The sequence below is a fragment of the Sciurus vulgaris genome (genome assembly GCF_902686455.1).
Source record: "Sciurus vulgaris genome assembly, chromosome: 12".
Classification (NCBI taxonomy): domain Eukaryota; kingdom Metazoa; phylum Chordata; class Mammalia; order Rodentia; family Sciuridae; genus Sciurus; species Sciurus vulgaris.
In genome coordinates this window covers 23,838,291-23,862,874 of record NC_136473.1, presented here as the reverse complement: position 1 = coordinate 23,862,874, position 24,584 = coordinate 23,838,291, and the positions used below count along the sequence as shown (strand labels likewise).

The 24,584-nt window shown below is 39.4% G+C and overlaps 1 protein-coding gene across 1 annotated transcript in view; it reads right to left on the bottom strand.

The window, feature by feature from the left end:
* The window catches only part of PIP4K2A (phosphatidylinositol-5-phosphate 4-kinase type 2 alpha), a 155,315-nt gene extending 152,852 nt beyond the window's left edge, over positions 1–2,463 (bottom strand). The window contains exon 1 of the mRNA XM_079106343.1: positions 2,070–2,463. Within this exon, the coding sequence (XP_078962469.1) occupies positions 2,070–2,213 (144 nt within the window). The 5' untranslated portion in view covers positions 2,214–2,463. The remainder of the gene's footprint in view (positions 1–2,069) is intronic.
* Positions 2,464–24,584: the final 22,121 nt, after the last annotated feature.

The window sequence follows — 24,584 nt, the reverse complement described above, 5'->3', positions numbered from 1 at the left end:
CTCTGGCTGTATATACTTGTGAATGCTAACTTCTCTTAAGTAAAAGAAAATAACACTAAATTTACTACCTAGTAATCATACATGATTTTTATAAGGTTAAAGTAGTTTCACAGTATTTCCAATTAGAAAGAAACTCAAGAAACAAATGTAGCAATTCATAAATATAAGGTAACAACATAAATGATTACAGTAAATCATGCCGAGTTATAGGCTTTTCTAAAGTAAAATGGAATTCAGACTAATTCCCAGAGAGCACACATTTTTTTCAGCAGCATATTGTTGACACACACTTTACTAGATCAAACCCAGAGACACAAACACTCTCTGGTCTAAAACACCAGAACTCTAAAACAGATAAAAAGGATCCATAAATATGAGTAAGCACTAACAGTACATGTCCTCTTTTTATTTTAAGGTCCTACTCTAGTGAAGGACCTTCAACTAACAATATAACAAAAAAAGCTTACCAAAATTAAACAAAACTAAATTGTAGACTTATTATGTAGGAAAAGTTTCATTTCATTTTGTTCTAAAACTTAGGGGAGTTCTTGGGCAGTAATATATACTGTCTTAACAGCTTAGCCTACATTCCTAATGGTTAAATTGTCAGGACCTTAAAATGAACTTCAATGGAACAGTAATTAATCTGACAGAAAATAATAATTTATCAACTTGAAAAAAGTCACTCCATATAAACACAATCAATTCTAATATTATTTCTCCTTCTCCCCAACTCAGTAGGGAATAAAAATGCATTTTTTAAAAAACGACGCTTACAAGCCATTTTAAGCAACTTTGTTAATTTGGGAGTGAAAACAAACAAAAAACACACATGATTTTCTGTCATTTCCTTTACGCTGAAAAGGACACACCGGCATCCATCGAAATCAAAAGCACAGAAAGCAGGCTTACACTTTTCCTCAGACGCTAACTGCAGTGGGTAAGGTCACGGTCAAAATTCACAAGCTTATTTAAACTTTCATGGCTCAGCCAAAAGCTCCTATCATGTTTCCTGATCCTATATCTAAGTAGATTAAAGCTGCAGGAGTTTCTCGCGGTAATATCAGCAGGAGACTATTTCAGACCCTCAAACCGCAGTCCGCATAGCCCGCAGCGGCGCATCTTCCTCCACTCCTGGCTGTGTTAAACTAACCTTTCCAAGGCGTTCTCCTCCGGCCTTTTAAACAAACCCCAAAGCGGATGCAATCAACTCAAGACCACCTTCCATCCACGTCCGCCGGGACCCCTCCAGCTGTCACCGCCCCAGCCGCCCTTCCGCAGTCGGTGACTTCTGCCTGGCTCCCCAAGGAGAGGGAGGAGGTGTGAGGAGGAAGACTCCCCGCCAAGAGCTCTTCAGCCGGCTCAGCGACAGCGCGATGCGGGAGAGGAGCAGAGAAGATGCTCAACACCAGTGCCATATTTACACTGGCTTTTTCTTTGCCAAAAAGCTCCTCGTATCCACTAATGTTGCCTTTAAAGGGAAAAAGGATCTAAGCACTAAAGCTGTTGCCCCAAATCTAGCTCTCCAGTAGTCTCACCTCTGTCCTCCCAGGAGGTTCTGAACCTGCCCTGCCTGGAACAGGTACACCTGCCCTCCCACTGAGGACACCGGCGGCCACACCGCCCCCTGCCCCGAGAGCAAGGGAGCGATGCCTTTACTCGGTCCCCACGCAGCCTCCGCTTGGTCTGACAGCCGAGGAGGAGCTGTGCCCCACACAAACTTCCCACTTCCCTAGCTGCTGGGACCGACCCGCGGATGGTCGGATGAAGGACGGCACTGGCACCCGGCGCAGGGCTCAGATGTAGAGGAGATCTCTCATCCCGCACCCGGTTCCATGTCCAAAGAGGGCGCAAGTGGCTCGGGGCTGCCCGGACAAGCGGGCGCACGTCCTGGGGCTAGGGGCACCAAGGCGGGTGGGCAGCTCCGAAGGCAAGCAGCCAAAGGGCTAGGGACCCGCGGACCCAGCCGGCTTGCGCTCCCCGCCCCGCAACAGCTGCAGCGGGAGACCGAGGGGGGCGCGAAAGAAGAGGAGAAGGAAGGGGACTGCGCGCCGCAGCCAAGCCCTTACCGAGTGGTTTACCCCCCACATCAGGACGCTGAGCAGCGGGTCGCTGGCCCGAAACAGCTTCACTTTCTGCGCTACGAAGTGCTTCTTCTTGGTCTTGGTCTTGCTCGCCAGGACGGAGGACCCCAGGTTGCCGGGGGTCGCCATGGCGGCCGCCTCCGTCCCCTCCACCGCCGCGCTCCCGAGGCCGGGGACCCGCCCTCTCTACACACCGGCCCGGGGAGGCAGCCGCATCCCCTCGGCGGCGGCCCCGGCGCTCAGTGCCCCGCTCCGCCCGCCGCCGCCGCCGCTGCCCGCGTGTTCAGCTCGGCGCCGCTCACTGTGCCCGCTCCGCCCGCTCCGCCCGGCTGGGGCAGGAGGCTGCGCTCGGCTCGCGCTCGGTCAGGCTCCCGCGCCCGCCGCGGCTCCGCGCTCAGCCCGCGGCTGGACCAGGCGCGCCGCGAGCGGCTTCCGCGTTGGGCGCCGGCGTCATGACGCAGGGGGCGGGCGGGCAGCAGCAGCGGCGCCGCCGGGCGGGGCGCGGCGGCGGGACCGTTAGGCTGCGCCTTTCGCCTCCGCCTCCAGCTGGGGCTCCCGTTCCGCGGCTGCCAGGCGGCCGTCTGTGCTCAAGCGAGCTCGGCCAGCAGCTCCTGGCCCGCTTGGGAGGCCTCGCGGTGGGCGTGCAGCGCGGTGCCACGAAGACTCCAGCAGAACCTTCCCTTCCGCTCCCCGGGAAGAAAGGAGAAAAGGATGGGGTGGGGGGCGGTCCAAGGAGGGGAGTCCCTAGAGGCGTGGGTCAGCGGAAGGAAGCAGACTCAGGGAACCGCGGCTTACCAGTGCCAAGGGCCAAGAGAGCTCGTGAGACCCGAAATGCTGCACTGAGACAAGAGCTTCTTTAGTACCTAGGGAAGGGACCTTGGCACGTGGTCAGCCGCCTCCCAGAGTGCCCCTGAAATGGACTTATTAATCCCTTTGTGGCTTTAACTGACAGGCCTTCCCACACTGTCCGTTATGCAGAAGAGAGACTCCCACTTACTACACTGAACTACCATTCCCAGCCCACCCCTGGATTCCTCATGGAAAGCCCTTGGTTTGGCCAAGACAATCACGCCCCGAGCTGCACCTTATGATTCGGATGCATCTATGAACTCCTTGCCAACCCTCCCCTCTTCCTAGTGTACTCCCCTTCTTCTATGGAAATCTATTTGCTCTCCATAATAGGAATACCTGGTCACCTCAGCTGCCATTCTAAGCATGTCTAAAAACCGGCTTCCCAGTAATTCCCAGCCTGGCCATTCATTTCCTGCGATTCAGCCCACCCACTGGGCAGGTCTGCTTTTTGTTGTCCTTATTACTCCAAGTAGTTACCTTCTGTACCCCGTCGCCCCACCCCCCGTTCTTCGCTTATTTCTATCAGGGGAGACAAAGGTAGAATATTATCCCTTATGGGGGCCGTGGTCCAGGGGAGAGGCAGCCCTTGGGTTGATTCTTTAAACACAGAGGTTGCCCGAAGGCCTCGTGTTATTTCTGACTTCCTTCATTCTGTCGTCCAAAATAATATCTGCTTCCCTGTAATCATTCATCACCACTCTTCATGGTTTTAAATTAAAAAATCCGAAATTTCTAGTACGATGACATGGGCTTCACCTGTAGCCCTTTTACTTGGTTGATCAGATTATTTAACCTCTCGGAGCCTCAGTTCTTTGCATTAATGGGTATAATTAGACATAAATATGTTAGGGACTGCTTTCCAGGATGTTCGTTAGAATAAAAATCAACATTAGCTAATGGCCGTGAAGGCCCTTTGTAAACCAAACAACACAAGATAAAGTGTAGAGGACTCACAGACGACCCATAAATTCTCCCCTGACGTCAGAGAAATGCCTGGCTCAACATGTCTGCATCCTTTGTCCACAGGCACCTTTACAAAGACGTCTAAAACCAAGTTTAGCATCTTCAGCCTCACACAAGTTGCTTCATTTCTGTTGGAAATGGCATTCATATCATTCAGTCAACCCAATTAGAAGTTCATTTATTTAACAAATTTTCATTGTCCCAGGCTTAAAAGCATCACACGATCATGGATTATTGCTTTTCATCACTGCTCCATATAACCCCCTTACCAGATCCTGCCCTTGAAAACAATGATGCTCAAATATTTTCTCTTCCTTGTTGCCTTCCTGACCCTCCTTGTTGAAATTAAACCTCTCACTTCAGTGCTTCCGTAGCACTTTATTTGTTTCACAATAGCTATGCTATACTTAATTGTATATTAATAATGCAAGACAATGACTTTCTGCAAATGCTATAAAACTGAATTTAGTGATGACAAAGTGCCAAATGAGTCTACAGGAAGAGGAAATGGACACCTGTGGCTTTGTCAGGCAAGGTTTCAAGAGGAGAGTGGCAAGCTACGGAGGAGAGCAGAGGCCAATGTCATCCCTGTGAGAGGCCAATTGGCAGAACCTCGGAGATGAAGATCCAGGTGGCATTTTCAGATAGGAAGAGACTAGTGGTTTTTAAAGGACAGAATTCTGGGTGATTTAACTTGCTTCGAATGACATTTAACACGATGCCATTCACAAATACATCATTAGATGATTTTGCCAATAATCTAACATGTTATCTTTGTGTTCTGTGGAGAGCATGTGATGCAGAAGTTCTAGAATCACAGAAATGACTTCAAAAAGTACCTAATCCAATTCTCAAATTGTATATATTAGCTAGACAACTGAACTCTAGAGAAATGTAAGTGACTTGTTGGGAGACAAGAAACTGGCACTTTCCTTCCTTACCCCCAAACCACTCTACCACCAAGTTACACTCCTGGTTCTTTCTATTTTTTATTTTAAGAGGGTCTCATTAAATTGGCAAGACTGGTCTCCAACTTGTCATCCTCCTGCCTCAGTTTCCATAGCCAATGGGATAATAGGCCTGTGCTACTGTGCCTAGCATTTTTGGTGATGCAGGAGATTGAACCCAGAATGCCTCCTGCATTCTGGGCAAGTGCTATAACACCAAGCTACAACCCTAGCCCAAGAAACTCTCAGAGGTAAGTCCAGGGTGTAACCACTAATAGAGCCTCCTCATGAACCTAGTGTATTCCCTTCCCCATAGCACCTACAGCAAAGTTTTGGTAAATAAATGAAAAGGAAAATTTCATCTCTCACAGATTTATAGGTAAAGTTTCCACAGTCAGGAAATGTTTGTGCAAGATTACTTATAAATACTTAATTGGGAAATGGTCTAGGTTAGACATAATATTTCAGATCCAGGGCTGAACACTATATGAATTTAACAACCTAACAATTTGATCACTGTTTTCCTTTGATGTTTGCATGACATCGAAATAATTGGTGTGTCCTGCTTGTACTCGACTAGGCATCTGGTTCGGTTTGCTTACCTTGTCAAGGACTGGGGAACTCAGGCCACCAGCAGTTATCAAAGGTCTTGAAGAGAGAGGCATGACTAGAGATAAGAGCAAGTGGGGCCTCAAGAGAGGCATGTGGTTATGTCAGTCAAGAACCTGCTCCCTCTGTCCCTGACTCCCCCAGGCCACACCCTTTTGCATTTGAACTATCTGGTTGTTCACCCAGTCACCAAAGTCATCGAAGTTGCAAGAAATGCCCCAGCAGCAAAGTTCGTTAGGAAGAAAGAAGAAAATAGAAAGTGGAAAGATACAAAGGCTACCAGTACTGAATTCATTGTTTCTGGTTGCTGTTGTTTTGTTTTTTTGCTTTCTTTTACTATAGTCAACTCACTTATTATATCATAAAACAGAATGAGTCCCCAGCACCAAAACAATGATAAGCAGTATGTTTAAAGTTTTAGGATGACTAAGGCATAGTACTAGAAATGGAGATTAAAATAGTATAGATGTTCTGATTTTTTTGTTATAGAAATCTTTTATCAAAAAATAATTCATCAATTGAAGAATTCCACTTAGAATTCCTTATGAAGAGAGGAAATCAGCAATTCCCTTGATTTAGTGTTATCTGGACACATTTCTGCTTTTCATTCTTGATACAGAAAACAGAGCAAGATGTTGGATAATTATTCAGTCTTCTGTGGTGTCATCCAGAGCCTTGATATTTGAAATTATTATAATTTTGGAAGACCATTATTAAAGTATACGAACTGACAAATTTAGCCAAAAGGCAATGAGTAGGATCCAAATACGGTAAGCGGACTTCAAAAATTCAAGTGTGACATGTGAGTTTCTCTTTGGGAAGAGATATTAACAGATGCGGCAGAGCTTGCTATATGGGGGTTCCCAGGGTCTGCCGTGCTATCCAAACACCTTCTGAACTGACTGGGGTATGGCACCAGCTGGTTGGGGTTTTTCATTTCAATTAAAATATTAATGGTGATTCTTCTGGCTTTGATAGCTGGCTGGGACTTCCTGGACAGTGGCAGCAATTCCAGGAATTTACCAGTTAGTTGGCACCTATTTGGTCAGCCTGTTATGGAGAGATTGGAGTTGGTATGAGGGGCTCACAAATGGGCCAATAATTTTCAGCCTGCCTCCTCTTCTCCATTCTCCAAGCAGAGCCCCAAAACTAAAGCTAGCCCCCTGAAAGACAGGAAGCTATATGGAAGACAAGAGTCAATCTCCAGAGCATTATATTTTTATTACATGCACTTTCATAATAGAAACAGAAATTTCCAACACTAGAAAAGCAATTAAGAGATTCCAGTTGATCCATATGGTAGACTATTGTGTACCCCCAAAAAATGCCATTTGCAGGCTGGGGGTGTGGCTCAGTAGTAGAGTGTATGCTTATCATGTGCAAGGCCCTGAGTTCAATCCAGAGCATCAAAACCAAATTTATCATTCACAGAATATGTGATGGAATAATCACTAATCATTATTGATTGCTAGTTATAGTCACTAATAGTAATGTAAGTGAAAATAGAGTACAAATTGTATATATGATATTGTTTCGATATGTGCATATATATGAAACACTAAAAGAAAATACATCATAGTGTTGACAGTGCTGTATCAAGGGCGCAGTTTGGATTATAGATGATTTTTTAAATATATTTTTCTTCATTTTCCAACTTTTACAAGGTGAATGTGTTACTTTTATAATAATGATTTTTAAAAATGCAACTATCTTCCATTATTAAATAAGTGACATGATAATGGCATTTAACACATTAATCCAATTTCTGTAAGAGATGAACTTTTTAGTTGCTCCTTGCTATTTATTACAGTTATTTTATGATTAGGCAAAGGTGAAGTAAGCCTGTAGTAGAACAGGTCATTTTCCTCCATGTGGGAAGGAGGAGAATCTCTCCTGCGTTTGCAAAGAATTCTTAAGAAAGAAGGTTGGGAACAGGAAAATAGAAGAAGAATCATTTTACTACTGGATATCATCTTCCCAATGCAGAGGGCCTGCGTTTTTCAGGGACTTGGAAAAAGTTCAAAATGTGAAAAAGAAAAAATTGACTCAAAAGAGGACTGCAAAGTTGATACAAATAATAATCACTTGATTTAATATCTGCAAAACATAATACTGTTTATTAAATTCAAATTTAGAATACAAAAGTGATAATATTTGCAAGCAATTTGTGAGATAGTTTTTAAGTATACATAGTGATTGATAAAGATAATAGCCAACCATAGTTAATCATAGCCAAAACTTCCATAAGCAAAATTATAAAAATCTTTTCTAATGTATTTTACAGCAAAAGTGTTATATTAAATGTAGGAATATGATTGTATATTAACATGTTTGATACAACAAAGGGATGAAACCTGTGGAAATAAGAATGCCCAGCACTTAAGGTAGTTTTTAAATGCTCTGGGAAGAAGGGAATTGCTGTGGTTTGAATGTGTCTTCCAAATTTCATGCATGGAAAATTGAATCCCCTAAGTTATAGGTTAATATTTGAGAGGTGGGACCTTTGGGAGGTGATTGGGTCATCAGTGTTCAGCCCTCCTGGATGGATCAATCCATTTATGGATTAATGGATCATCAAGGAGTGGTTTTATTATAGAATTGTCCTTTCTTCAGCACACTTGCTCTCTCACCAGATGACACCATCTACCATGGTCATGATACAACAGAAAGGCACTCACCAGATGGTGAGCAGATGTTGGTACCATGTCCTTAGACTTTCCAGCCTCCAGATTAGTGAACCAAATAAATCTCTATTCTTTATAAATTACCTGGTTTCAGGCATTTTGTTATAGCTCCAGAAAATCAACCAAGACAGAAGATTGTATCCTATACAAATTGGTATGACCTTCGGACCAGAAGCCAATGGTACACAAGAAAACCAAAGGAATGAGATTTTATCCTGAGCTGTATGTCCTGGTCAAGGGAAGAGACCATCATGTACAGAAGATGGAAGCAAGGGGCCCTCAAGTTTGTGGAAGCTGGTAAGGATTATACTGGGAACAGAGGAAGCCCTGCAAAATACTTGTGAGTTTGCCCAACTCCTAACTGTAGCAAGAGTTAAGTGTGACAACCGTTAAGGAGGTTGTTTTTATTTTGTTCTCTCAGAGCTATTTTTCATTTACATATAAGAAAGATGCATTTGTGCAATTAGTATTCATTGATTGTTCCTACTATGTCCCAGATAACATGCTAGGTACTACATATGATTTCTTCCTTTGTAGAGTTTACAGTCTGAGAAGATAAAGACTACCAGCAAGTAAACAGCCATATATTTGCAGATAGGAATAAGGGTTCTAAAGGTAGTAAGAGAAAATAGCTACAATATTCAGGAAAAGCCTCTCCAAGGAAGACATCTAGAAATCTGAAAGAAAAGGAGTTGGTTGTATAAAGAAAGAGGTGAAGAACTGCCTGGGCAGAGGGCTCAGCCAGCATGAGAGCTTGTACCAGGACCCAAAGGAGGACTAGGCTGGCTAGGCAGGCAGGGCTCAGGTCACGGAAAACCAGGCGAGGAATTTGGATTTTATTCTCAGTGCCACAGGAAACTGAGAAATTTTTTGTGAAAAGAATCTCAGTGGTTCCTATGTGGAAAACAGATTGAAGAGACCTAAATGTCAAAATAGGGAGACAAATAAGAAAATGATTACAGAAATCCAGGTAAGAGCTGATGGTGGATTGGACTTAAGTCTTGGCAATAAAGATAATGGGAGGAAATAGGTAAATTTGGCTATAAGGGGCAGTAGTGGTTCAGGTAGAGAAAGTGCAAATTAGGCCTCAATACTGACTGGCGTACAGGGAGAAGATCTCAGTCACTCCTTCTTTGTGCTTTTAACCGGCTTGCAGCCAAGGGGCACCCTGCTCTTTACAAAAAGCCACCTAGGGCGAAATCCTCCCTAAAGACTGTTTGAATGGAGGTATTTTTATTCTAAAATATGATATACACCACACTGATGCTTCACTAAAGAAAATCTAGAGAAATTATTCAAGTATATATTTGAAATACATCCAAAGAAACGTATCTTGAGATCACGGTCAGGAAAATTATCACAGCCATCTTTTTGCTGCTGGGTCCAATAGTCAGAGATGGGGAAGTGTGTGGTCTCCACTGCCTTTGAGAATTGTATAGACAATGCAAAGCAACAGCCCTGAAAGTCAGTGAAGGAAAAAGTTCTGCCTGTCTTATTAGTACCAAGTGACTGCGTCAATTAACCCTTTGTAGTTCCTGTCTGTCATCCCAGGGGTAAGAATTGAAGAGGAACCAGGGGTCGCAGAGAGATTCTGACTGCTACCCAAGCTGTTTCCACTTCCTCCTTTCTGCTCTCAGTTCCTGAAATTAGCCACTGCAGCCTCCTGCAGAAGCAGAAGCAGAAGCAGCCCCCAGAACCATCAGTCTGTAGGCGTGTTTTAATGCCACCCCAAATCCATCGAAATCCTCAAGCTCATGCTCCCAAACCAGGGGAACCTATGAGTTTTATCCCACCTCTGTGTGTGCTGGAGTCCACAAATCCACTGCAACTCCTCTGTCACCTCTAAAAAGATCTCAAAGTTCTGTCCCAGAGTTTTCTCACAGTTTCAGATTTGGGTGCCCAGTGTAAAGTGCTATCTACTTTCATGTATCTAATCTCGTCTTCCTCCTGTCACCCCAGACCTCTCCTAGCAACTTTCTCAAGACTTGTAAAATCTCAAGAGAGGTGGAGTTGGGCTTTATGACTCAGAAAAACACCTTTTAATTCCCTTACATATTTTTATTGCTAGCTAGCATTCAAGTATCGAACTAAAAGGAAGCTATAGATGAAATCATTGTTACATAAAGATCTGAGCCTGAATTTTAAATAAATGGGACTGTTGATTATTTATCATATTCATGTCCTTTATTTGAGCTTTCATCTTAAATATGGCCTGGCTCTCCCTTGGAGAGTTGGTAGATGTTATAAAATATACTTTTCATGAAGAATCCTGTTTTTACCTTTATTAATTGAAGCTTTTTCTATCTTGGTTTTCAAAATCAAAATTTAAGTAGGTCATAGTACTGGTATTTTAAAACTTGATAAAATAGAACTCAGGGACTGAAGTCAGAAATAGGTTTATTATAATTTTTTCCTCTTTGGTTCATCACATATACATTGAAATTCTAGAAGAATCTCAGCACAAAGGTGAAGAAGACATGTCTCTGGCTCTCAAGGGGCTCAGAGTGTGGTGGAGATGCTAAATCCTTAAGCCAACCATTTTCAGTGCCATATGGTACATGCCATAGCAAGACCCTAGGGTTGGTGCTCTGGATGCCCCAAGGAAGGAAGAACCACTTGCCCAACTATGGGGGAAGGGGAAGGAAGGGAAGTAGAATGGGCAGAGCCAAAGATGATGGTGCTTGAGTTAAAAAAAAAAAGTTTATGTAGCATAATAACAACATCTGCTTATTTCGTTTTTTTATTTACACAAAATTAAATCCATTCCTTTAAAAAGTCAAACAGTACAGAAGTGCATGGACTAAAAAGGGAAAGTCTCTCCTTCTACTCCTCTACCCCTAATTCCCATTTTCCCATTTCCCCTCTACTCCCTTGCTGTCTTAGTAGGTCTTCCAAGGTCCTGTCTTTGCATATATATGTGCACACACTAGTATATGTTTGCTTTTATAAAATGGGAATGCACTGTATGTGTTATTTCATTAAACGTAAAAGAAATCATATTTATTCCTTTCTATTTAACTTTATGCCTTGAAGATCTTTCCATGTTGGAGTAACAGGAATGAATTTCCTTATGGCAAATGTCATGTGTACAAAATTTTTGTAACTTTCTTTATCTATCCTATACTTAATTTAGCCTTAGCTCAGTTGAATTACAAAAACCTTGATTGAGTCTCCTCTAGACTAAACTCAGACAAATTCTACCTTCCTCTCAGTGTCCAGTAGAGAATACTCAGTGAAAGTCAATCCTTCTCTCATGCAGGTGACGTAAGATGGGGGTAGGAGGCTTATGTGTTCTGGCTTTGGAATGGAGACCTCTGCTGGATTGGTCTGCTTGTCTCCACAGAGCTGACTCCATCACAACCTGGTCTCTTCTACTCAGGCCCATTGCTCTGGGAACCTCTCCACCAGACAGAGCTGCCCTTCCCCCTCAGCCACACTGCCACCCTGAGAGAATCATGGGGTTTGGGCTTCCCTACGGCCTTCCCCTGGACCTTCAAGTGGTCATCACTGTTAACTGCTCTGGTCCGGTCTGCTTCTCCTGTGTCAAGCTTTCAGCCTCCTGGACACCCCTAATAACAGAGTTTGAGGTCTTCTCTGCTTTGAGATGCCTCCTGGGTCACACCAGAACCCATTCTACTGCTCTCCTGTCCTGAGAAATCTCCTGACTACACCAATGGTGTCTTGTCCTCTCCTTTAGGGCACAACTAACAGTGAATATCATCCCAAACTATCATTTAAGAGTAAGCTCTATGCTCCAGATCCTTTGGGTACTTGGCTGTTTGCCATATGGAAACCTTTTTACATTGTTGGTTTAAAGTTCAGATCTTGCAACAAAAATGTTGTCTTTAAATATTATTATCTTCACTATGGGTTTCAAGGGCCCATTCAGGAAGGAAAAGCTAAAAATATTTTCTGCTCTTTGGCCTTTCTTTGAGGAAATTGGCATCAGCATTGTCACTGCCTAGGTACACAGCCAATGGAGATAATAGTGGAGGATTGTAACTATCAATACACAGAAAGAGCTCTCAATGTGCTTGGCACATAATAAGTGCTCAATAAATGTTACTGTCATGATTCATTCATTTAACAAATATTTATTGAGCACATACTTTGTGCTCAATCCTGTTTTAAGGACTGGGATAGTGAATGAAATGGATTAAAATTCCTGTCTTTGTGGAACTTTCAGGAGAAACCTAAAGCAAGCAAGAAAGGAGTTTAGATAGCATGACAGTGAAAATCTTACTGAGGAGACATTATAATGGCCTAGAGGAGGAGTAAGCAGGTCATGCAGGACTGGTGAAAAACGTAATTCAGACAGGGTACCTGCAGTTGCAAAGATCTTGATGCAGAAAGCTTAAAAGAAGTAACGAGAATGAAAAACCACAAATTTATGTTTCAAAATATTATCCTGCTACATTAGGATACATACAGACATTAGGATCTATACATACTAGGACTTCATTTTTTCACTGTTTCGTGGTTCCATGGTATAACAGAAGTCAGCATACTACTTCCTGGGGGCTGAATTTTAACCTACGACTTGTTTTTGTAAACAAAGTTTTGTGGGAACCAGAAACACTCATTCATTTAAGTGCGGGCATGGCCACTTTCAGGAAACAACAGCAGAACTGACTAGCTGTGAAATAGACCATACAACCCGCAAAGCCTACAGTAATTACAATTCGACTCTCGACAGAGAACACTTCTAACTCCTCATGTGCAGATCCTATCATTTATTTAAGTAGTCCACCTATTCTTTTAGTTGCAAAGTTTAGACACTTGTTTTACACTAGTTTTAACAAAACTGAGGACATGACTTGCTTAGCAAAGCCAAAGAGTAAGGATGTATGCAGTGAAGTGGAAGCATAATGGGTGGACACTGGATGGATTGCTTCAGATATCAGTGTTCCCGGCTCTTGATCAGCCCCTGTGTGTGTGTGTTGATATCATTTCACAGACATGTCCTCTTCATATACCAGGGAAGGTGGCCACTGAGAAGCCCTGGCTTACCAAAACTTCTGCCCAGTTCCCTTGTTCCCACATCCCCTGGTCAGTTCTGTGGCAGATCTGAGATTGGCCCTCTTGGGATTGTGTACACAACCAGCCCTATCCTTGTGTCTCAGGAAAAAAAATGCTCTGATTGACCAGACCTTGGTCCTGTGCTCACCATTATGCCAAATAGAGAAGCAATGTGACGGACAGCCCCACCATCTCATCTCTAAGTGATACAGAATGGATTGGTTTCCCAGAGAAGAAATTCTGAGCAAGATACAAAACAGTACATATACTATTGTTTGCCATTTTTTCTTTTTTACTATTAAAACTAAAAATTTCAATGTACCACTTTATGTATGTCATTTTATACAGTTATACTGGGTTTCTCTAAGTACAAAGAGGTGAAATTGATAGATTATGGAAATTTATGTTGGTGTATGAAAATGCAGATTTTTTTCTCACCGTTGCCAACCCTCAATATTGCCAGTCTGAAAAGGTTGCCAATCTAATGGGCAAAATAAGACCTTTGATTTTTTAAAAATCTACGTTCCCCTAATTAAAGGATGGAGGTAAGCCATCTTTTCATGTTCACCGGCTCTTGTAGCTCAAGTCCCGGGAAGCAGAGACTGAACTGAAGATTAAGGTGCAGGAATTACTAAGGAATACTCTCTTCATGAACTTCTGGAAGGATGGGAGAAAGCAAGATAGGCAGAGGGAGAAGTTTGGCTTCCACTAGTCACAAATAAGGCCTCAGCTGACCCCTGGTGATCTCTGAAGCTAAGATGACTTTTCTGAGTTGTCCAAGTGAGAGCATGGTGGTCAGAGCCCAGGATCCTCCGGTCACTGGATGAGGGCTACTCTTGGGTGAGGTGAGTCTTTTCCACTGGGAGCAATTCCCAGAGGGCTGGTACCTGCGGGCTGAGAGCAGCAACACTTGCAGCCCTGGGGAAATAGATCCTTCAGTATCAGAGCACAGCACCACAGACATTATGCTCAGTACATTCAGAGTTTGTGAATTGTGTGTTCAAAGTCTCCTGTTTCCTCACTGCTTTGTAGCGAGGTTTTATCCTTGATACTAATCCTTTGTATGTTATCTGTGCAGCAAACATTTTATCTGAGTCTGTCATTGGCCTTTTTGTTGAAAGTTCATTTATTTAAAAAAAAAGTTATGTTTCTATGTAGTCAAATTTGTTCATCTCTCTTCTCCAAGATTATAAAAATATCTCATATTTTCTTAGATAGTTCTCTGGTTTTACTTATTTTTTAATGTCCAGCTCTCTAATTCCTAAGAAGTTAATTTTTTACTCATGATATGAAGTAATGTACCATATATTTAATAGGCTCTTCTTTACAGACTAATATAAAAGAGTATACGAACCAAAATTAGTTTCCATTTAGATGGGAACATTTTTGACTTTTGACTTCTAGCAATTTATTGCCTATTTTCCTCTTAATATCTCATTTTAAAATCACTGTGTTCATATATTTTGGTGTCTAGTTGGCCATAATTATTTAATTTTTAAAAATTGGATCATACTTAGACATTTTCTTGCTCTTTTTGGTGCCAGGGATAGAAAACAGGTGCACTTAACTACTGAGCCACATTCCCAGACCCTTATTTACTTTTTTTATATTTTTTGGGCAAGGTCTTGCTAAGTTGCTATGACTGGCTTTGAACTTGTGGTCCTCCTGCCTCAGCCTCCAGAGCTGCTGGGATTACAGGTGTGTATCACTACACCCTGCAACATTTTCTCTTTCTTATGAATTGAGGATGGCATTGGGATTACATTAGATTTGCAGATTAAAGTAGATATTGCAACGTAACAACATTGGAACTTTTTATCTAAGAACATGATATGGCTGTCCATTTTTAAAGTTTTCTTCTATGACCTTCAGTAGATTTTTATCATTTCCTTCACACAGACCTTACACATTTCTTATTAGGTTTGATTCTAAGTATTTTTCTCCCTGGCTTTTTTTAATCATTGGAATCTTTTCTTCCAATGACATGATATCAGGCATTAAACAGTCTAGGTTTGATGGCTAGCATTTTATTGTACCCTTATTCATAAGTGTATGTGGTTAATAAGAATGTCCTTATCAATACATGTTATATGGTTTAAGTAACAGAAAAATTGGGAAACTTTACATATTTTTTTCTATGAAATTATTTAAATAAGATGTGAGTCATCTGTTCTTTAAAGGTAGAGCAGAACCCACTCATAAAGCCCTCTTTATATAATATCTCTTTCTGAGTTTGAAGGCAGTTATTTACCTGTTTAGTTTTCTATAATATATGTTTCTAGGAAATTAGTCACTTAGATTTCATGTTTTATGGTTATAAATTATTATGTGGCAAATTTAATGTTATTTGCACCAATAGTTATAAACAACTTCCTATTTAATGCTTCAAGTTACATTTTCTGTTTTTTTCTTGATCTTATTTGCCAAAATTCCAGTTGTTTCATTTTTCTTTATTATAGTCTTATTTTTTGAGAAAAAAGTTTTGTTGATAAAATTAACTCCTTTGGCTCATTTTCCTATATCTTTAATTTTAGGTTTTACATCCCTTAACTAATTCCTTCTCTAGATTCTTTTTTTTTTTTTGAAACAGTGATTCATCCTTTTATTCATACTGAACTACTAAGGATGTTACATGCTTGGTTTTGTGGTAAATCTCACTTTTTTTTGCATTTATAATTCCTTAATTTTAATATTCCTTCACACACTGTTCTAATAAAGTGAATAATTTTTCAGATATTGATATGATTTCATGTTTTTTGTGTGCTTTGGGAATTTTCTCACCATTGTATAATTTATTCTTTGTTCTTTCCCTTCCAAAAGAACTACACGTCCTCTTCCTTCCTATGAGTACTTTCTCTTTAAAGATATGTGCATAATTTATTTCTTTTAAATAAAATAATCTCACATTTTTGTTTTTTCGCTTTTTAAAATGGAGCTGAATGAATTGATATTCTGTTTATTTTTAACCTCCTCTTTTATAATATCCACCTTTGTGTCTTTAAATGCTTCTTTAAGTACCACTTTTCCTGCACTTATTTTATGTTTCATTTTTGCCCTTTTCTGAATAGTTCACAATTTCCTTTTGAATCTTTTGAATCTAGCAATTATTTGGAAATGAAGGTCAAAATATAACAAAAAATATTTTCAATGAATAGCTCAACTAAAATTAAAAAAAAGTCTCTAGAAGGTAGAAATAGTGGGAGATATTTTAAGTAAGTGGCAAGGGGGCTGTGTTTGTTTATGGATGGGAAAAAGGCCTGAGGGACAGTCTGCTAACCGTGAAAAGGGTGATGGAAAGCACTCTGTGCACTCCAATGGCCAAGGAGCAGAGAAACTTGCCGTTTATCTAGAGTTGGTGGGAAAATGTAGCAGTTTTGTCAGACTGTATTAGTTTCCTATTGTGGTGGTTACAAAGCACAGTAAAATTAGAACACTGTAGCAAGTCAGGGATCTGCTTCCCCTCAAATTAGACCACGTGAAGGGTCCCTCCCAGACAGGCTAGCTTGGGATTTGGGGGAATGTAACAAATTAGTAACTTTAAATAACAAACAATATTTTATAATTCTGCAGATCAGAAGTCAAAAATGAACTTCAGTGGGCTGAAGTCAAGATGTTGACAAACGGTTCCTTCTGTGGGCTCCAGGGGAGAATCCATTTTCTCCTGTCTGCCTGCCTTGGTCCAGGACCCCTTCCTCCGTTTTCAAACCCAGGAGCTTAATGTTTTAGAGCTCCCGCTCTGTCACCTGCGCTCATCCTCATGCCTCCTCATCTTTCTGCATCTGTTATCACACTGCTTTCTCTGACGATGACTTCTGCCTCCCTCTTACAAAGACCTGAGTAATTCTTGTGCTCACTTGGATAATCCAAGATAATCTTCCCACCAAAATACTTAACTTGAAAGAAAAACAAAAACCCTTTCTTTGATCACATCTGGGAAGTCCTCATTCAGATCTTTTGACCAGTTTTTTAATTGGGATGTTTGTTTTCTCATGGTTGAGTTTGAAGAATTCTTTGTATTTTGGATACAAGTCATTTATCAGAAATAGGTTTTGCAAATATTTTCTCCTAGACTGTTGTTCATCTTTTCATTCTCTTATCAGTGCTGTTTTAAATTTTGATAAAATCTGACTTACTGATTTTTTATTTCATGATTACACAGTTTACACTGTATCTGAATCTCATCACCAAATACAATGTCATGTAGATTTTCTCCCATGTTTCCTTCTAGATGTTTATAGTATCATATTATACATTTAAGTCTATGAACTTTTTGAGATAAATTTTGTTAAGAGGTAGGGTCTATATATCTAAATTCTTTTTTCTTCTGCATCTAGACCATTCCAGCACCATCTGTTGACAAGCCTATCCTTCCTCTGCTGACTTACCTTTGCTCCTTTGTCAAGATCCGTTCACTATTTTGTGTGGGTGTATTTCTGGATACATTCTGTCCCATTGATTTATATGTCTATTCTTTTGCCTATAACATTTTGTCTTGACTACTATAGATTTACAGTGAGTTTTGAAGTCTGGTACTGTCAGTTTTCTAACTTTTTTCTTCAGTATTGTGTTAACCATTTCGGGTCATTTGCCTTTCTGTGTAAACTTTAGGATTAGTATTTAACATCCATAAATTAGCTTGCTTGAATTTTGATTGGGATCAGGTTGAACCTATAGATCAAATAGGGAAGAACTGATATCTTAACAATACTTCCCACAGTATGTTGAATAGAAGTATTAATAGGAGGTAATCCTTGCATTGAGCATGATGTTAGCTGTAGGTTTCTTGGTAAATGTTCCATAGCAAATTGAGGAAATTCCCCTCTATTACTAGAGTTTTTCTCATGAGAAGGGATTGGATTTTGTCAAACACTTTTTCAGTATCAATTGATGTGATCATATGGTTTTCTTTTTTGGCCTGCTGACATGGTGGATTATGTTAATTGACTTTTCGAATGTTGAACCAACCTTGTATAATGCTCAGTTGGCTGTGTTGTATGATTCTTCTTACACATTGTTGGCTTTGATTTTCTAATTTCCTTTGGGAATTTTGCAACTATGTTAATGAGAGATAGTCTGTAAATTTCCTTTCTTGCAGTGTTTTCATGTGGTTTTCATATAGGAGTAATGCTGGCTTCGTAGAATAAGTTACACAGTATTCCCCATGCTTCTCTCATTTGGACAGACTTGTGGGAAAATGTAGTATCATTTCTTCCGTCAATGTTGGGTTGAATTCAACAGTGAAACCATGGATGCCTGGTGCTTTCCTTTATGAAAGGTTGTTTATTATTGATTCAAGTATTTTAGTAGTTTGGGCCTACCTAGATATTTATCTGATAATTTTTTCTTGTTCTAAAGTCTGTTCTGTCTGAAATTAATATAGCTACAACAGCTTTCTTTTGCTTAATGTTAGGATGGTATATCTTTCTCTATTGCTTTACTTTTAATCTATTGATATCTTTCAACTGTACATAGCGTATAGCTGGGATCTTATTTTAGTTTTTATTCACTCTGATATTTTTTGTATTTTTTAGTTTTTATTTTTATTATTTATTTATTTTTCCATATTTATTGAGGTATAATTTACAAATAAAAATTATATATATTCATAGTGATTATGTATATGTATATATATATGTGAAATGCTTACAGCAATCAAACTAATTATCTTGTGCATCATAGCACATAGACATGTATTTTGTGTATGTGGTGAAGACATTTAAGATCTACTCTTTTTAGTAAAGAAAAGATCTATTCTCTTAGAAAATTTCAGGTATACAATATAGTATTATTGTTGTGGTGGTGGTGGTGGTGCTGGGGGTTGTATAATACAGTATTAGCTATGGTCATCATGCTGTACATTAGACTCCAGAATTTATTTATCCTGCATAGTTGAAACTTTGTACTCTTTGACCAACATTACCCCATTTCCCTGCTCGCTCTCCTTCAGTCCCTGGAAATAACCATTTTATTTCCTGCTTTTGTGAATTTGACTATTTTACATTTAAATATAAGTAAGATCATGCAGTGGGTATCTCTTGGTGTCTTTTTCACGTAGCATAGTGCCCTCCAGATTTAACCCTGTTGTTGCTAATGACAGAATTATCTTCTTTTCTTGGAGTTGAATAATATTCCTGTGTGTGTGTGTGTATGTCCACCACATTTTCTTTTTCTATTTGTCCATTAATGGATGCTTAGGTTGTTTCCATGTCAGGGTTACTGTGAATAATGATGCAATGAACTTAAGAATTCAGCTATCTCTTCAAGATGCTGATTTTGTTTGCTTTGGACATAGATACCCAAAAGTATAATTACTAGGTCATATGCTTTTTTTAATCTTTAATATTTTTTTTAGAGAACTCCATATTGTTTTCTATAATACCTGTACTAATTTCCAATTCCACTCATAGTGTATACGGTTCTTTGTTTCTCCATATCCTCTTCAACACTTGTTATCTTTGATTTTTTTGATAATAGTCATTCTAACAAGTGTGAGGTGACAGCTCATTTGTGATTTTAATTTGTATTTCCTGATGATTAGTATAATGCTGAACATTTTTTTTATATACCTGGTGCCCATTTTCTATCTTCTTTGAGAAATATCTATTCAGGTTCTTTGTCCACTTTTAAATCAGGTTATTTAGTTTCTTACTCTTGAGTTGTTTGAGTTCCTTATTTATTTTGGATATTAGATGTATGGTTTTCAGTATCTTCTCCCATTTCAAAGGTTGTCCTTCAATTGGCTGATTGCTTTTTTTGTTTGCATAAATTTTTTAGTTAGATGCAATCCCATTTGCTTATTTTTACTTTTGTTGCCTGTGCTTCTGGGGTCTTATAAAACATTATTGTCCATACCAATGTCAAGAAACTTTTCCCCTAATTTTCTTCTACTAGTTTTACTGTTTCAGGCCTTTCATTTAAGGCTTTATTCCACTTCAGTTGATTTTTGTGTGTGGTATACTTCCAGTGCTACAGCAAGTAGAAGTGAAAAGAGCGGGCACCCACGTCTTATTCCTGATCTTAGTGGAAAAGTTTTTAACTTTTCATCCTCAAGTATAGTGCTAGTCATAGGCTTGTCATATATGGCCTTTATTGTGTTAGGTGTATTCCTTCTATACCTAATTTTAAAGTTTTTTTTCTTAATCTTTTTCATAAAAGGATGTTGAGTTTTGTCCTGTGCTTTTTCTGCATCTATGCTCATGGGGAAATATTAGTCTGTAATTTTCTTTTATTTGAGTTTTCTTGTCTGGCTTTTGTAACAGGGTCTTATAAAATGAATTTGGAGAAGTTCCTTTTTCTTCAGTTTTTTGGAAGAGTTTGAGAAGGATTGACATTAATCTTTCTTTAACTTCTTGGTAGAACTCACGAGTGAAGACATGAGGTCCTACACTTTTCTTTGTTGGAAGGCTTTTGATTACTCATTTCTGTGGTTTGAATATGGTTTGTCTCTAAGACCAATGCTGGATTTTGATTGCCAGTGTGACAGTGTTGGGCGGCAGGATGTTTAAAAGGTGATTAGGTCACTGTGAGATATTAGTACCTTTCTCCTTGTACTAGGTTCGTTTTCACAGGACTGTACTAGTTACAAGAGCGGATTGTTATAAAGCAAGGTTACCCCTTAAGTTTTGCTTCTTCCATACATGACTTCTTCCCCTTTTGATTTCTCCCATGTTGTAACACAGCATGTAACATACCAGATATGATTAGCTGTTATTGGACTTCCCAGTCTCCAGAACTGTGAGCCAAAACGAATGTCTTCTTTTTAAATTATCCAATGTCTGGTGTTGTATTATAGCTGCAGAAAATTGCTTAAGTCACTTATTCAATTTTTTTTCACTCATTATTGTTCCATTCAGTTTTTCTATTTTTTCTTTCTTATTGATAAGTTGTATGTTTCTAGGAATTTAACCATTTCTGGTAGGTTACCCAATTTGTTGGTGTATAATGTTTATTGTCTCATGTCTTTTGTATTTCTGTGGTTTCAGTTTTAATGTCTCCTCTTTCGTTTACAGTTTTATTTGAGTTTTCTCTCTTTATTTTTTAGTCTAGTTAAAGATTTGTCAATTTTGTTTACTTCTTAAAAAGACCTACAAGCTGATAATGACTGTGATTCTTTATATTTGCCTGTCTCTAGATTTCAGGGAAACCATATCAGGGTACCATTTTCAGGGTAACAATCTGATGCATCTAAGAAAAGCCATTGATTTTCAGATCCTTCAGTTTTTTTCTTACTGCAAGGATGGGAGTGACAAGTTCCATGCTGAAACTTGAAGTCCTGGATTAATTAATGTATAGCAGCTCAAATCACAATAGCTAAACTATGGAACCAACCTAGGTGGTGTCCTTCAACAAATGAACGGATAAAAAATGTGGATGGAATGTTACTTAGTCTTAAGAGGAATGAAATTATAGCATTTGCTGGTAAATGGATGAACTGGAGAATATCATGCTAAGCAAAATAAGTCAATCCCCCAAAACCAAAGCCGAATGTTTTCTCTGATATGCAGAAGCTAATTCACAATGAGTGGGAGAACAGGGAAGAACCGAGTTACTTTAGATTAGGTAAAGGGGAGTGAATGCAGGGGAAGGGGAATGGAGATAAGAAGCATAGTAGAATGAATCAGACATTATTACCCCGTGTACATATATAACTATACAACTGGTGGGATTCTACATCATGTACAACCAGAAGAATGAGAAATTATACTCCATTATATATGATGTATCAAAGTGCATTCTACTGTCATGAATAGCTAATTAAAACAAATTAAAAATTTTAAAAAAAGAATTAATTCTTCTAGAGATGCAGTGGTCTTCTTGAATGTGAGGATTTCTTTCATCAGCTTTACCATTCTGTCAATCCTCCAAAGATATTTCCAGCTAAGACCTTTCTTCTAAAGTCCACATTCATATACCCAACTCCCTACTTAGTTTCTCAATTTGTGGTTTCAATCCAGCCTGTCCAAAATGAAATTCCTGATATTTCCTAAAAAACATACTTCATCTTTTATCTTTCTCATCGTTGAAAAATCTTGGCGTGATTCTTTCCCACTCTCTTTCTCAACCATATGGCAGCCAGTATCAAATCCTGTGAGCTCTATCTTCAGGAAGATCCACTTCCAGTTTCATCACTTAATAAACTTCTTATGATTCCTTATCATGTCCCACCTGAATTTACTACAATAATGTATCTGGTTTATCTGCCTTTGTCTCCAATCCCTACAGTTTATTCCCAAAGTGGAATCCAGAAAGATCTTTTAAAAATCTAGGTCGTATTAAACACCCTTCTACTCAAAACCCTCCAACACTTTCCATTTTTCTTAGATTAAAGCCAAAGTTCTTTCATAGTACATACATCCCTATATGATCAAGCCCTAAGTGTCTCTCTCAAACTTCTTTGCTCTGACCATTTTTTACTATATTTGAAGCATCACCTGCTCCAGACCTTTGAACTACGATCGTGCAACTAACTGAGGTCACTCCTCCCCAGAGACCTCTCTCCCTCACCTTTTTCAAGTCTTTGCCAAATGTTGCTTTAAGGACTTTCTTGTGTACTATATGTCATCTCTATATTCTTTGAGGATTTGGGTCAATATTTTATCTTTTCTTATAATTCTCGTTCATTCTGGTTTATTTTCTCATGTGTTCAATGATTTTTGATCCAGAGAGTTTGGAATTCTTTGAGGTCTATGAAGAATGTTCCTCTAGAGGGGATTTTTAGCTTGGGCCTCTTCATAAATAATGTGAATTTGGCTTCCTAAGCTGAGTGAGTGCATACTTGTGGCTACAAATATTCAGGAGACTCTTTGCCCTCCTCTGCTTACTCAGAGCAAAGGTTAAAACAGGCAAACTGCCTTTTTCACTGTATATATTTTCTGGTTCATCCACTTATCATGCCATGATTAGTGGAAGTTCCTGGCTTTTGTGGGCAGCCTCTAGCTGACCTCCTTGGCTCTTGGATTCTGGACCGTTAGGGATCTGCAGCTTCCTCAGGTTAAATGCTGGCTTGTGTGTTTGCAGATCATGCTTTCTAGTGTTTCACAGCCTCTGATTGTTTTCCTTTGCTTTCTGGAGAGTTGAGAGACATCTTTTTGAAACATGTATATAAAAACTGTTCTCTACTTCAATGGGTATGCTCAATTTACCAAATTGCTAGAAATAGAAGTCAGGAGACAGTATTTTAAGAGGTAATGATTGAGAACTTTACAGAAAATTTTAAAGACTCTCATCTAAGAAGGATGCCTAGTCTTGAAGAGATCGAATTTAAAAATCAGTACCTAATCACATTATGATAAACTGTATAATGTCAAAGACAAAATATTAAAAACAGAGAAATTAGTCACCACAAAAGAATGACAGTTAAACTGACAGTGTATTTTTCTTTTGCAGCATTAGATGCCAGATGACAATGGGGACGTAATTGTCAATTTAGAATAATATTCTGAGCTAAACTATCCCATATCACTCCCAGCAGATTGGCACGATTTTGGGAGTCTAACAATGCAAAGTTGGGAGATCAGAACACTCAGTCATAGCTAATGAAATACAAATTGGTGCAACTTCTGAGCACAGCTTAGCAATACCTAGTAAAGGTGAAGATGTGTCACACCTATCACCCAGCAATCCCACTTCCCTGAGAAATGCATTTACATACATCAATGAGTGTATATACAAAGGCACATACTGCAGAATTATCATAATTGTAAAAAATGAGAAGCAACCTTATAATCAATCAGAAGAGAATGGGTCATTGAATCTCATACTTCACAGTTATATTTTAGTTCATTCATTTTAGAATGAACTTGATCTTAAGTATTTAAATGGATTCAGCTTGGCTATTTCATTTGGAATTTAAGAATATAGTGGGAAGATATGTACTTACATCGTTTAACAATTTTTATGTTGTAGGGCATCAGAATATGCCAACCCCAAAACATGGCACTTTGGCATAAAGATTACTTCAAACTGAAGTCAATTAAGAGATTTCCCTCTCCCTATCTGGCTAAAAAGCAGGCCATAAATTTCCATTTGTTCAAGTGTCTCCCTCTCTCATAACAGAAGGAGGTGAATAACTCTTAATTACTAGGATTTTTAATGATCAAGATGACTCTAGACTTGGCTCAACCAGAGAGAAATCTGGACGCCAAGTCTTCTGAAACAACTCTTATCGTCCATAAGTTTTCCCACATGTTTACCTTCTCACAGTTTGCCATCCCTAAATATCTACACCCCTTTTCCTTTGTTTTTTCACTTCTTTACAAATTTATTGTTCTTCGTAAAGATGCTATGTAAGCCCAAGTTCTGACCAATCCTGAGTTACTCCTGTGTGCATGATTTGCACATGTTAATAATTCAACTTTTCTTTAGTTAATCTGTCCTTGGTTAGTTTAATTTCCTGAGCCCCAGATACAACACCTAGGAGAGTAAAA